Below are 14,677 nucleotides of genomic sequence, written 5' to 3'. Positions count from 1 at the left end.
GTGTGTCCGGTCCACGGCCCGCCCTGGTTTTTTAATCAGGTCTGATAATTTATTTTCTGTAACTACAGTCACCACGGTATCATATGGTTTCTCCTATGCAAATATTCCTCCTTTACGTCGGTCGAATGACTGGGGAAGGCGGAGCCTAGGAGGGATCATGTGACCAGCTTTGCTGGGCTCTTTGCCATTTCCTGTTGGGGAAGAGAATATCCCACAAGTAAGGATGATGCCGTGGACCGGACACACCGTTGGAGAAAGTAATTTATCAGGTAAACAAATTCTGTTTTTATGTAATGATATATGATCATTTTCATCTCTGGTCATGCAAAAGAAATTTAGCATGAACAACTTCATAATTCATGTTTCTTTTTTTGTATTCTATTTAGAAACTTTTAAGATTATTTTAGCAATATGTGTTGCACTCAATTAAATGGGACATGCAATAGAGCATGCAACTTTTAGAGACTTTTCAGATTGCTGCTATTACGAAATATATTTACTGCTCTTGGTCCTCCATATATTAAACATCATGCATTTCAAGTCTGAACTAGAGAAGTTGTCCACATGCCTTTGCTGCATACAGGCAGCAGATTTGTTTGTCCGCTGGCCTGTATGCATCATTATTCACTTCAATAAGTGTCTAATGCCTGCTTCTGAGAAGGGTCTGTCAATCTCCCCTAGCGAGCGAGTTTGTGGGTGATTTCTCTTTGCCACGTCAGAGGTGGCAAAGAGTATAAGAAGCAGCAGTCTAATGAATATATAAGTATATTATTATGTGGGTGTTTAATAGTCATAACTGTATATGCAACCCTTAAGACTTCAAAAATATTGACCTGCAGCCCCTATATGTTGGCGAATCACTGTTTTAGACCATGGTTCCTCTTCTGTGCCATAAAGGGAAACTGTAATCAAAAATATCTGTTATCCTTACCAAAGATCAGCATTTCAACATGAAGGTATTTTATTGCCTGAAAAAAATCTAAAGTAAAAACTTTAAATTTAAACTCATATATCAGTATTAGATGTGCTTTTCCTACTAATTCCTTTGGCTTAAAAGTGTTTCCTACTAATGCTCAGTGCTCGTTAACCAGTGAGCATTACCAGGAAATGCCCATCAGCTAATTAGTACGAAGTGACTATTAGCCAGTGAGCATTAGTAGTGGACAACTGACACATCTGTTTTAGTTTCAGTTTGAAGTTTGATAATGGTTTGTCACTTAAAATACTGTTAAGTAGTTGTATAATGTTTTCCCCTTGAAAGTGATGGTAAATCTTAGCATATTTGAAACCTAGGATTTACCAGTGCTACAAATAAAGGGGACTTTCAGTCATGAAGTTCCTCTATTTGCCTGCAGCGTTCGCCGTGATGAGTGCCTCAGGCTACTCAATGAGGTGATGTTAGCCAATAGCGTGCTAGCCATACAGCATAATGCCAACTGGGCAGAATGGCTATTGGCAGAGAGGCATACTCTGTAGACAAATAAAGGAACTTTCAGTATGAAGTATTTTATACTTCAGGACTGAAAGTCCCCTTTATTTGTAGCACTGGTAAATCCTAGAGTTTCAATGGATGTTCCTACAGTGAATTTTTTTTCTGCTTGTGGGTTGTGTCACTGTCCACCAATAAAGGGAATTCTGCTTATCAGCCAGTGAGCAATTACATCTTGCTGATTTAGCATCAAAATAAGTAGGTTTAATGTTACATTTTGTGAAAAATTATTTTTGTGATGATTGTCCTTTTAAAGATATTGATATTATATCATACGTATTAGACATTTGGCCCTATTCCTTCATTTTTTCACTTCTCTCTGTATGTACCCATTCTATGTCTCTCTCTCTCTCTCTCTCTCTCTCTCTCTCTCTCTCTCTCTCTCTCTCTCTCTCACTCTTTCTCTCTCTCTCTCTCTCTCTCTCTTTCTCTCTTTCTCTCTTTCTCTTTCTCTTTTTCTCTCTCTCTCTCTTTTTCTCTTCTCTTTTTCTCTTGTCTTTTCCACCAGTTTCTCATGTTCCCTTTGTTCTATATCCATGTACTCTTATCTTGCCTCACATGGATCTTTCCTATTCTTTTAGCTTGAAATCTTTCACACCGTCATGTACCGCAACTTCCAGCGTAAGAACGATATGGATGAACCACCTGCTTTGGATTATGGTTCAGGGGAGGATGAGGGGAAAAATGAAAAGAGCAAGGATCCGGAATACTCGGATATGGAGGAGAGATTTTACCGATATGGCATCAAACCTGAGTGGATGTCTATACAGCGTATCATCAATCACAGGTTAGTGAGCAGGTGAAAATACTCAGGACATCACACAGTGAGTAGTAGGGACTGTCAAAATAGCAGAATGTCAACCATCAATTTAAACTACATTATCAAAATAGGAAAACATTTTCATTCAAGGTAAAAGTGATCGCTCAGTCGACTTGATTATTAACTTTGCTACAGGTAAGCAATGGTATGAAGGTGCAAAGGATGTACAGGTATTGCATCTACCAGTAACAAACATCTTAATAGCTTTGTTTTTTTCAATGTACAGAGTAAACATTTATTCATATATCCTACTTTTTTATTTTTTTATTTAGGCAAAAGATAAAACATTACATAATAACCACAAACAAAGGCCCTCATCCAGTAAGGGCTATTTGCAGAAATATACATTACTGTTAATACACTGAGCACAACAACAAGATTTTAAGGCATAAATGAGAGCTTACATTTCAATAACTATAGGTAATGAAGAACCAATAGCCAAAGGTAATTCCAATAATGTCATATATCCTACTTTTTCTTCATAAATGGAAAGAGTCCACAGCTGCATTCATTACTTTTGGGAATTTAGAACCTGGCCACCAGGAGGAGGCAAAGGCACCCCAGCAAAAGGCTTAAATACTCCTCCCACTTCCCTCATCCCCCAGTCATTCTTTGCCTTTCGTCCCAGGAGGTTGGCAGAGAATTGTCAGAAGTTTTCGATAGTCTCTTATGGAGGGTAGTACTCTTTGGGATGGGACTGGAGTTTTAAGTAGTCCTGTCAGCCTCTCAGGGAGAGCATGGGTGAACGTTAGAGTCCAGAGATGCAGGGAGAGTCTTTATGCAAAACCATCCCGACTCATATTAACAGCTCCACAAGCATTCAGCATTGACTAGTTTCGCTGCCTGCTTTTTTCTCTCAAGTCCATGGCAGAGGCGACGCTACTATCTGTCACACTTGAAGGGCCGTGTTTTACTTTCATCATGGATCTATTGTAATTTCAACTGTTTATCCGAGAGGGGCTACAACCTTTCAGGGATAACTTTAACATAGGGTCTCAGTGAGGCTCCTTTTTGTATCTAGGAATCAAGGGTTAATATCTCCTGAGGGGGATTATTGAACAGGGGGGTTTATAATCATGTTTGTTATGTATTTCTCCAACATAGGTGTGTCCGGTCCACGGCGTCATCCTTACTTGTGGGATATTCTCTTCCCCAACAGGAAATGGCAAAGAGCCCAGCAAAGCTGGTCACATGATCCCTCCTAGGCTCCGCCTACCCCAGTCATTCTCTTTGCCGTTGTACAGGCAACATCTCCACGGAGATGGCTTAGAGTTTTTTAGTGTTTAACTGTAGTTTTTATTATTCAATCAAGAGTTTGTTATTTTAAAATAGTGCTGGTATGTACTATTTACTCAGAAACAGAAAAGAGATGAAGATTTCTGTTTGTATGAGGAAAATGATTTTAGCAACCGTTACTAAAATCCATGGCTGTTCCACACAGGACTGTTGAGAGGAATTAACTTCAGTTGGGGGAACAGTGAGCAGTCTCTTGCTGCTTGAGGTATGACACATTCTAACAAGACGATGTAATGCTGGAAGCTGTCATTTTCCCTATGGGATCCGGTAAGCCATGTTTATTAAGATAGTAAATAAGGGCTTCACAAGGGCTTATTAAGACTGTAGACTTTTTCTGGGCTAAATCGATTCATTATTAACACATATTTAGCCTTGAGGAATCATTTAATCTGGGTATTTTGATAAGATTATATCGGCAGGCACTGTTTTAGACACCTTATTCTTAGGGGCTTTCCCAAATCATAGGCAGAGCCTCATTTTCGCGCCGGTGTTGCGCACTTGTTTTTGAGAAGCATGACATGCAGTCGCATGTGTGAGGAGCTCTGATACATAGAAAAGACTTTCTGAAGGCGTCATTTGGTATCGTATTCCCCTTTGGGCTTGGTTGGGTCTCAGCAAAGCAGATACCAGGGACTGTAAAGGGGTTAAAGTTAAAAACGGCTCCGGTTCCGTTATTTTAAGGGTTAAAGCTTCCAAATTTGGTGTGCAATACTTTTAAGGCTTTAAGACACTGTGGTGAAATTTTGGTGAATTTTGAACAATTCCTTCATATTTTTTCGCAATTGCAGTAATAAAGTGTGTTCAGTTTAAAATTTAAAGTGACAGTAACGGTTTTATTTTAAAACGTTTTTTGTACTTTGTTATCAAGTTTATGCCTGTTTAACATGTCTGAACTACCAGATAGACTGTGTTCTGAATGTGGGGAAGCCAGAGTTCCTTCTCATTTAAATAAATGTGATTTATGTGACAATGACAATGATGCCCAAGATGATTCCTCAAGTGAGGGGAGTAAGCATGGTACTGCATCATTCCCTCCTTCGTCTACACGAGTCTTGCCCACTCAGGAGGCCCCTAGTACATCTAGCGCGCCAATACTCCTTACTATGCAACAATTAACGGCTGTAATGGATAATTCTGTCAAAAACATTTTAGCCAAAATGCACACTTATCAGCGTAAGCGCGACTGCTCTGTTTTAGATACTGAAGAGCATGACGACGCTGATAATAATGGTTCTGAAGGGCCCCTAAACCAGTCTGATGGGGCCAGGGAGGTTTTGTCTGAGGGAGAAATTACTGATTCAGGGAACATTTCTCAACAAGCTGAACCTGATGTGATTACGTTTAAATTTAAGTTGGAACATCTCCGCATTCTGCTTAAGGAGGTATTATCCACTCTGGATGATTGTGACAAGTTGGTCATCCCAGAGAAACTATGTAAAATGGACAAGTTCCTAGAGGTCCCGGGGCTCCCAGAAGCTTTTCCTATACCCAAGCGGGTGGCGGACATTGTAAATAAAGAATGGGAAAGGCCCGGTATTCCTTTCGTCCCTCCCCCCATATTTAAAAAATTGTTTCCTATGGTCGACCCCAGAAAGGACTTATGGCAGACAGTCCCCAAGGTCGAGGGAGCGGTTTCCACTTTAAACAAACGCACCACTATACCCATAGAAGATAGTTGTGCTTTCAAAGATCCTATGGATAAAAAATTAGAAGGTTTACTTAAAAAGATGTTTGTTCAGCAGGGTTACCTTCTACAACCAATTTCATGCATTGTCCCTGTCGCTACAGCCGCGTGTTTCTGGTTCGATGAGCTGGTAAAGGCGGTCGATAGTGATTCTCCTCCTTATGAGGAGATTATGGACAGAATCAATGCTCTCAAATTGGCTAATTCTTTCACCCTAGACGCCACTTTGCAATTGGCTAGGTTAGCGGCTAAGAATTCTGGGTTTGCTATTGTGGCGCGCAGAGCGCTTTGGTTGAAATCTTGGTCAGCTGATGCGTCTTCCAAGAACAAGCTACTTAACATTCCTTTCAAGGGGAAAACGCTGTTTGGCCCTGACTTGAAAGAGATTATCTCTGATATCACTGGGGGTAAGGGCCACGCCCTTCCTCAGGATCGGCCTTTCAAGGCCAAAAATAAACCTAATTTTCGTCCCTTTCGTAGAAACGGACCAGCCCAAAGTGCTACGTCCTCTAAGCAAGAGGGTAATACTTCTCAAGCCAAGCCAGCTTGGAGACCAATGCAAGGCTGGAACAAGGGAAAGCAGGCCAAGAAACCTGCCACTGCTACCAAGACAGCATGAAATGTTGGCCCCCGATCCGGGACCGGATCTGGTGGGGGGCAGACTCTCTCTCTTCGCTCAGGCTTGGGCAAGGGATGTTCTGGATCCTTGGGCGCTAGAAATAGTCTCCCAAGGTTATCTTCTGGAATTCAAGGGGCTTCCCCCAAGGGGGAGGTTCCACAGGTCTCAGTTGTCTTCAGACCACATAAAAAGACAGGCATTCTTACGTTGTGTAGAAGACCTGTTAAAAATGGGAGTGATTCATCCTGTTCCATTAGGAGAACAAGGGATGGGGTTCTACTCCAATCTGTTCATAGTTCCCAAAAAAGAGGGAACGTTCAGACCAATCTTAGATCTCAAGATCTTAAACAAGTTTCTCAAGGTTCCATCGTTCAAAATGGAAACCATTCGAACAATTCTTCCTTCCATCCAGGAAGGTCAATTCATGACCACGGTGGATTTAAAGGATGCGTATCTACATATTCCTATCCACAAGGAACATCATCGGTTCCTAAGGTTCGCATTCCTGGACAAGCATTACCAGTTCGTGGCGCTTCCTTTCGGATTAGCCACTGCTCCAAGGATTTTCACAAAGGTACTAGGGTCCCTTCTCGCTGTGCTAAGACCAAGGGGCATTGCTGTAGTACCTTACTTGGACGACATTCTGATTCAAGCGTCGTCCCTTCCTCAAGCAAAGGCTCACACGGACATCGTCCTGGCCTTTCTCAGATCTCATGGATGGAAAGTGAACGTGGAAAAGAGTTCTCTATCTCCGTCAACAAGGGTTCCCTTCTTGGGAACAATAATAGACTCCTTAGAAATGAGGATTTTTCTGACAGAGTAACAAATGTAGGTAGCAAGAGTATTCACTGTAAGTTTGTCCTGTACGCTAATAGTTGCGTTGTGTTAGTGAAGCTTCTTAGCCTTAAGGTACAGTTAGGATGGCGGTCTTAGAGCAACTAATTAATAGTATGGTAATCAGTCCTGTTTATCAAACAGCAGATACACTGTTTACACAAAGTTCATAGGTGGGTCGGTATGTAGCGGACACAAGCTCATGTGCTGGCTGTAACAAACAAATCCCAAAATTTGGGCTCGGCGGCCCTCCCGGATAAATACAGTTATCAAGCGCTGTGCACCATACAGAGATATATTGCCACGGCAGGCCCTCGCTACATACCTGTTCCCATACTTCAGTTCCGTGTCAGGATCCTTCTCTAGGTAGCGTGTACGGGTGTTTGCCGGAGACTCGCAGGGAAACCAGGTTCCGCTCCTTGACCCTTCCACTTGCTTACGCTCCTGAGCCCCAGATTCCTCTGTTCGATCCAACTTGCGGTACGTCAGTGACGTCACGGACAGGTGTGTGCTTGCCAGCCAATCCTATTGCGACTTCGATAGACCTGATTCGGCGTGGTGCAAATGGCAAGTAGATAATTTTCAAAGAACAAGAGAGCACCAACGCCGTTAAGTAAAACAAAATTCTTTATTTCAAAAGGTTAAAAAATGTTACAGGACAGCAGTACCCTGTAATTAGTTAGATCAAGTGTAGAAAAATTGGCTTACGCGTTTCAGCATATAGCCGTAGTCATAGCCTGTCATTTTGTAATACACTTCGGTTTAAAAAGTACTGCCTAAAATATTATTGGTTATCCAAACTCCACCTCTAACTAATTAGCCAATGCCAGGTTGGGATTTTGTTGTTAGTGTTCAGCACAGTCATTGATTGCGAAAACATATGTACACAATAAACCCTATTAACAGGGCATATGTGCTGACAAATAACAAAACAAAACTCAATATGAAAGATACATTGTGGGTATAAGTGAATGATGTATTCTAAATAAACTGTGTGTCCTATTACCCTCCGTTAAGCTATGTTGCTATTATAGTGGGTAAGTTAGTATTACTCTCTTGTAACATATTCCCTAGTTACTCTCAATCCTTGTTGGAGTATAGCAACCATTATATATAGTAGTTGGTTGCTTGATACAATATACAAAATACTCGGTTAGTAAGGATAGGTACAATGTAACATAGTTAACTATTAGATTTCTTTGTTTTAATATTTGTGGGAAATTGTTGTAAGAAAGATATAGAATAGATAGGATGTTATAATTCTCAAAAAATGTCTGAGTATAATGGGAAAGGGGTGATTCTATGTTATCACTGTTTTGACTAGAGAGAAATTATTATATGAATATAAATAACAAGGACCTCAAAGGAATGGAATACTGTCTTCTTTCTTGTTCCGACTATAAAAATAATTGACACAGTTACCAAATTTATTCCCAGTAATTTATCAAGTCGTATTTGGAGTTCAGACCCTCTGGATATCGTGTTCTGAGTCTGAACATCCAAAATGCTTCTCTTTTAGCCAACAATTTCTCAATATTACCTCCTCTTTTGGGAAGTTTTACTTTTTCTATCGCACACCATCGCAAGGTGTGTATAGATCCCTTGTGTCTGTTTTTAAAGTGACATACCAATGGAGTGCTAGACTTTCCTCTTGTGATGGTTGATAGATGTTCCCTTATTCGGGATTTTATGTCTCTAGAGGTGAGACCTATATATTGCATTCCACATTCTATGCAATATAGTAGATATACAACCTCTAGACATACAGTTCATACATGACTTTATCTTAAAAGTTTCTCCTGTCACATTGGAGGAGAAAGTTTTTGTTCTAGTCAAATGTTCACATGGTTTACATTTATTATGCCCACAGGGGTACATACCATTATTGGTTAACCATGAAGAAGATCTGGCAGTCTCAGTTTTTAGCATTGTTGGGGACAGCAGTGATCCCAATGTTGGACATTTTTTGGAGCTGCATCTAATACCTGTTTTGACAACTTCCACCAGTTTTTCATCAGCTTCCAAAATATGAAAGTGTTTCTTAATTATATTTACAATCTCAGGATATTGATTGCTATAATTGGTGGTAAAGTTGACCCCCTTAAACATTTCTTTGCCTGTGCCTTTTTCAGTTAGTAGGGATGACCTATTTATTTTGTCTACTTCTTTTCTCGCTTTCCTGATTACCATATTGGAATACCCCCTCTCTTTGAGTCTGTTTTCCAAAGCAATTGCTTCCTGTGAGAAATCACTTTCAAGAGTACAATTTCTCTTCAGGCGAATGAATTCACCTTTAGCTACCGCATGAGCTGTATGCTTCGGGTGACAACTCTTACCATGAAGCAATGAGTTGCCTGTTATTGCTTTTCTATAGATCTTAGTAACAACCTGTTTGTCATGAATGCCTTTAAGAGTCACATCTAGATAGTTAATTTCATCAAGACCAGTTTCAAAAGTGAATTTTAAACCTATTTGATTCTCATTCAGTCTATTGACAAATTTTACCACATCCCCTGCCTCCCCTTTCCATATAAAGAGGAGGTCATCAATGTATCTTACATACAAGAGGATGTCTTTTTTGTATTCATTTCCATCTCCAAAGATGTGGAACTGCTCCCACCAACCTAAAAATAGGTTGGCATATGAGGGGGCAAATTTTGCCCCCATAGCAGTTCCACATCTTTGGAGATAGAAAATATCCTGGAATTGGAAAAAGTTATGGGAAAGTAAAAACCGTGTAACTCTGATGATATATTTCTGAAAATCCAATGAGAATTCTGTGTAGTATTTCAAGAAAAATTCTATTGCTCTTATACCATCGTCATGGGGTATCGAGGAGTATAACGCCACTGCATCCACAGTGACCCAACAATAGTTCTTACTCCATTTTGTGTTTTTCATTATATTCAATACAGATTTGGTATCCCTGATGTAAGAGGGTAGAGTCTTTACTAGTGGATTTAAGATAGAATCTAGCCACTTTGAGAGATTTTCAAAGATTGACCCAATTCCACTTACTATTGGGCGTCCCTGGACGTTGTCCAAAGATTTGTGCACCTTTGGAAGGTGGTGGAACTGGGGTATTTTAGGATGTTCTACATACAGACATAATGCTGTCTCATTATCAATACACCCCAGCTCTACACCATCGTCCAATAGGTGACCAAGTTCCTCTGCAAATTGTTTAGTGGGATCCTTTCGTAGAACAGAATAATTGGCCCTGTTGTTCAATTGTCTCATTGCCTCATCTATATACATAGATTTATCCATTACCACTACTGTGCCGCCCTTATCTGCATTTTTGATGATTATATTATCATCTTGTTGCAGTGTCTTTATAGCCATTCTCTCATTAAGAGAGATATTGTGTTTGGGTGCACTGTTATTGGTTTTCAAATTAATGAGATCTCTCTCTATTCTTGAATGAAAGGTTTCAATTATGTCCCCCCTTGATTGAATGGGATAAAATTTAGATTTAGATTTCATATGTATTCCCCTTGTGATGTTACCTTCATCATTAGTGGTCTCCATTCTTAGTTCATCTAGAGTTGTTACATCACATGTTTCTAAGAAACTAAGTCTATTTGAACTATCACTAATATTGATGTTTGTAACAGGAATGTCTTGGCAGGTATTATCCTGTCCAGAGAAATGTTTTTTTAAAGTGATGTTTCTCACTAATCTATTTACATCTATCATTGTTTGAAATATATCAAACTCCTCAGTGGGGGCAAAAGTTAAACCCAGACTCAATACTTTTATTTGTTCTTTACTCAATATTTTCTTAGAAAGGTTAATTACATTCCCTATTTGTATTTGCTGGTGGCCTTCTGTCCTCTCAATTGATACCTGTCCTTTGACTTGTGTTGTGGCCCTGGAACTGCTGATAGTGCTGGATCCCTGGGAAAAACCTGTTCTATATCAGAAGAGTGTGACCCTTGCATATTAGTAGCTGTAGGACTCTGTTTTTTGTTACTATTCTTGTTAGGATTTTGTCGTTGTTCTTTTGGTCTAACTACTAATGGTTCTGTCAATTATTCTGTTCTACGAAAGGATCCCACTAAACAATTTGCAGAGGAACTTGGTCACCTATTGGACGATGGTGTAGAGCTGGGGTGTATTGATAATGAGACAGCATTATGTCTGTATGTAGAACATCCTAAAATACCCCAGTTCCACCACCTTCCAAAGGTGCACAAATCTTTGGACAACGTCCAGGGACGCCCAATAGTAAGTGGAATTGGGTCAATCTTTGAAAATCTCTCAAAGTGGCTAGATTCTATCTTAAATCCACTAGTAAAGACTCTACCCTCTTACATCAGGGATACCAAATCTGTATTGAATATAATGAAAAACACAAAATGGAGTAAGAACTATTGTTGGGTCACTGTGGATGCAGTGGCGTTATACTCCTCGATACCCCATGACGATGGTATAAGAGCAATAGAATTTTTCTTGAAATACTACACAGAATTCTCATTGGATTTTCAGAAATATATCATCAGAGTTACACGGTTTTTACTTTCCCATAACTTTTTCCAATTCCAGGATATTTTCTATCTCCAAAGATGTGGAACTGCTATGGGGGCAAAATTTGCCCCCTCATATGCCAACCTATTTTTAGGTTGGTGGGAGCAGTTCCACATCTTTGGAGATGGAAATGAATACAAAAAAGACATCCTCTTGTATGTAAGATACATTGATGACCTCCTCTTTATATGGAAAGGGGAGGCAGGGGATGTGGTAAAATTTGTCAATAGACTGAATGAGAATCAAATAGGTTTAAAATTCACTTTTGAAACTGGTCTTGATGAAATTAACTATCTAGATGTGACTCTTAAAGGCATTCATGACAAACAGGTTGTTACTAAGATCTATAGAAAAGCAATAACAGGCAACTCATTGCTTCATGGTAAGAGTTGTCACCCGAAGCATACAGCTCATGCGGTAGCTAAAGGTGAATTCATTCGCCTGAAGAGAAATTGTACTCTTGAAAGTGATTTCTCACAGGAAGCAATTGCTTTGGAAAACAGACTCAAAGAGAGGGGGTATTCCAATATGGTAATCAGGAAAGCGAGAAAAGAAGTAGACAAAATAAATAGGTCATCCCTACTAACTGAAAAAGGCACAGGCAAAGAAATGTTTAAGGGGGTCAACTTTACCACCAATTATAGCAATCAATATCCTGAGATTGTAAATATAATTAAGAAACACTTTCATATTTTGGAAGCTGATGAAAAACTGGTGGAAGTTGTCAAAACAGGTATTAGATGCAGCTCCAAAAAATGTCCAACATTGGGATCACTGCTGTCCCCAACAATGCTAAAAACTGAGACTGCCAGATCTTCTTCATGGTTAACCAATAATGGTATGTACCCCTGTGGGCATAATAAATGTAAACCATGTGAACATTTGACTAGAACAAAAACTTTCTCCTCCAATGTGACAGGAGAAACTTTTAAGATAAAGTCATGTATGAACTGTATGTCTACAGAGGTTGTATATCTACTATATTGCATAGAATGTGGAATGCAATATATAGGTCTCACCTCTAGAGACATAAAATCCCGAATAAGGGAACATCTATCAACCATCACAAGAGGAAAGTCTAGCACTCCATTGGTATGTCACTTTAAAAACAGACACAAGGGATCTATACACACCTTGCGATGGTGTGCGATAGAAAAAGTAAAACTTCCCAAAAGAGGAGGTAATATTGAGAAATTGTTGGCTAAAAGAGAAGCATTTTGGATGTTCAGACTCAGAACACGATATCCAGAGGGTCTGAACTCCAAATACGACTTGATAAATTACTGGGAATAAATTTGGTAACTGTGTCAATTATTTTTATAGTCGGAACAAGAAAGAAGACAGTATTCCATTCCTTTGAGGTCCTTGTTATTTATATTCATATAATAATTTCTCTCTAGTCAAAACAGTGATAACATAGAATCACCCCTTTCCCATTATACTCAGACATTTTTTGAGAATTATAACATCCTATCTATTCTATATCTTTCTTACAACAATTTCCCACAAATATTAAAACAAAGAAATCTAATAGTTAACTATGTTACATTGTACCTATCCTTACTAACCGAGTATTTTGTATATTGTATCAAGCAACCAACTACTATATATAATGGTTGCTATACTCCAACAAGGATTGAGAGTAACTAGGGAATATGTTACAAGAGAGTAATACTAACTTACCCACTATAATAGCAACATAGCTTAACGGAGTGTAATAGGACACACAGTTTATTTAGAATACATCATTCACTTATACCCACAATGTATCTTTCATATTGAGTTTTGTTTTGTTATTTGTCAGCACATATGCCCTGTTAATAGGGTTTATTGTGTACATATGTTTTCGCAATCAATGACTGTGCTGAACACTAACAACAAAATCCCAACCTGGCATTGGCTAATTAGTTAGAGGTGGAGTTTGGATAACCAATAATATTTTAGGCAGTACTTTTTAAACCGAAGTGTATTACAAAATGACAGGCTATGACTACGGCTATATGCTGAAACGCGTAAGCCAATTTTTCTACACTTGATCTAACTAATTACAGGGTACTGCTGTCCTGTAACATTTTTTAACCTTTTGAAATAAAGAATTTTGTTTTACTTAACGGCGTTGGTGCTCTCTTGTTCTTTGAAAATTTTTCTGACAGAGGCCAGAAAAACAAAACTTCTAGACTCTTGTCGGATACTTCATTCCGTTCCTCTTCCTTCCATAGCGCAGTGCATGGAAGTGATAGGTTTGATGGTAGCGGCAATGGACATAGTTCCTTTTGCGCGCATTCATCTAAGACCATTACAACTGTGCATGCTCAGTCAGTGGAATGGGGACTATACAAACTTGTCTCCGAGGATACAAGTAAATCAGAGGACCAGAGACTCACTCCGTTGGTGGCTGTCCCTGGACAACCTGTCACAAGGGATGACCTTCCGCAGACCAGAGTGGGTCATTGTCACGACCGACGCCAGTCTGATGGGCTGGGGCGCGGTCTGGGGATCCCTGAAAGCTCAGGGTCTTTGGTCTCGGGAAGAATCTCTTCTACCGATAAATATTCTGGAACTGAGAGCGATATTCAATGCTCTCAAGGCTTGGCCTCAGCTAGCGAGGGCCAAGTTCATACGGTTTCAATCAGACAACATGACAACTGTTGCGTACATCAACCATCAGGGGGGAACAAGGAGTTCCCTGGCGATGGAAGAAGTGACCAAAATCATTCTATGGGCGGAGTCTCACTCCTGCCACCTGTCTGCTATCCACATCCCAGGAGTGGAAAATTGGGAAGCGGATTTTCTGAGTCGTCAGACATTGCATCCGGGGGAGTGGGAACTCCATCCGGAAATCTTTGCCCAAGTCACTCAACTGTGGGGCATTCCAGACATGGATCTGATGGCCTCTCGTCAGAACTTCAAAGTTCCTTGCTACGGGTCCAGATCCAGGGATCCCAAGGCGGCTCTAGTGGATGCACTAGTAGCACCTTGGACCTTCAAACTAGCTTATGTATTCCCGCCGTTTCCTCTCATCCCCAGGCTGGTAGCCAGGATCAATCAGGAAAGGGCGTCGGTGATCTTGATAGCTCCTGCGTGGCCACGCAGGACTTGGTATGCAGATCTGGTGAATATGTCATCGGCTCCACCATGGAAGCTACCTTTGAGACGAGACCTTCTTGTTCAAGGTCCGTTCGAACATCCGAATCTGGTCTCACTCCAGCTGACTGCTTGGAGATTGAACGCTTGATCTTATCGAAGCGAGGGTTCTCAGATTCTGTTATCGATACTCTTGTTCAGGCCAGAAAGCCTGTAACTAGAAAGATTTACCACAAAATTTGGAAAAAATATATCTGTTGGTGTGAATCTAAAGGATTCCCTTGGGACAAGGTTAAGATTCCTAAGATTCTATCCTTCCTT

At 40.1% G+C, this 14,677-nt stretch overlaps 1 protein-coding gene across 5 annotated transcripts in view; it reads left to right on the top strand.

Moving 5' to 3' along the window:
- The window catches only part of CHD3 (chromodomain helicase DNA binding protein 3), a 400,697-nt gene that overhangs the window by 70,147 nt on the left and 315,873 nt on the right, over positions 1-14,677 (top strand). For all 5 annotated transcript variants that reach the window (XM_053718298.1, XM_053718299.1, XM_053718301.1 and 2 more), the window contains exon 12: positions 2,071-2,276. In XM_053718298.1, the coding sequence (XP_053574273.1) occupies positions 2,071-2,276 (206 nt within the window). The remainder of the gene's footprint in view (positions 1-2,070; positions 2,277-14,677) is intronic.

The sequence above is a fragment of the Bombina bombina genome, chromosome 6 (genome assembly GCF_027579735.1).
Source record: "Bombina bombina isolate aBomBom1 chromosome 6, aBomBom1.pri, whole genome shotgun sequence".
NCBI lineage: Eukaryota > Metazoa > Chordata > Amphibia > Anura > Bombinatoridae > Bombina > Bombina bombina.
Note: the sequence above shows the minus strand (reverse complement) of the source record. Positions and strands in the feature narration are given on the sequence as shown.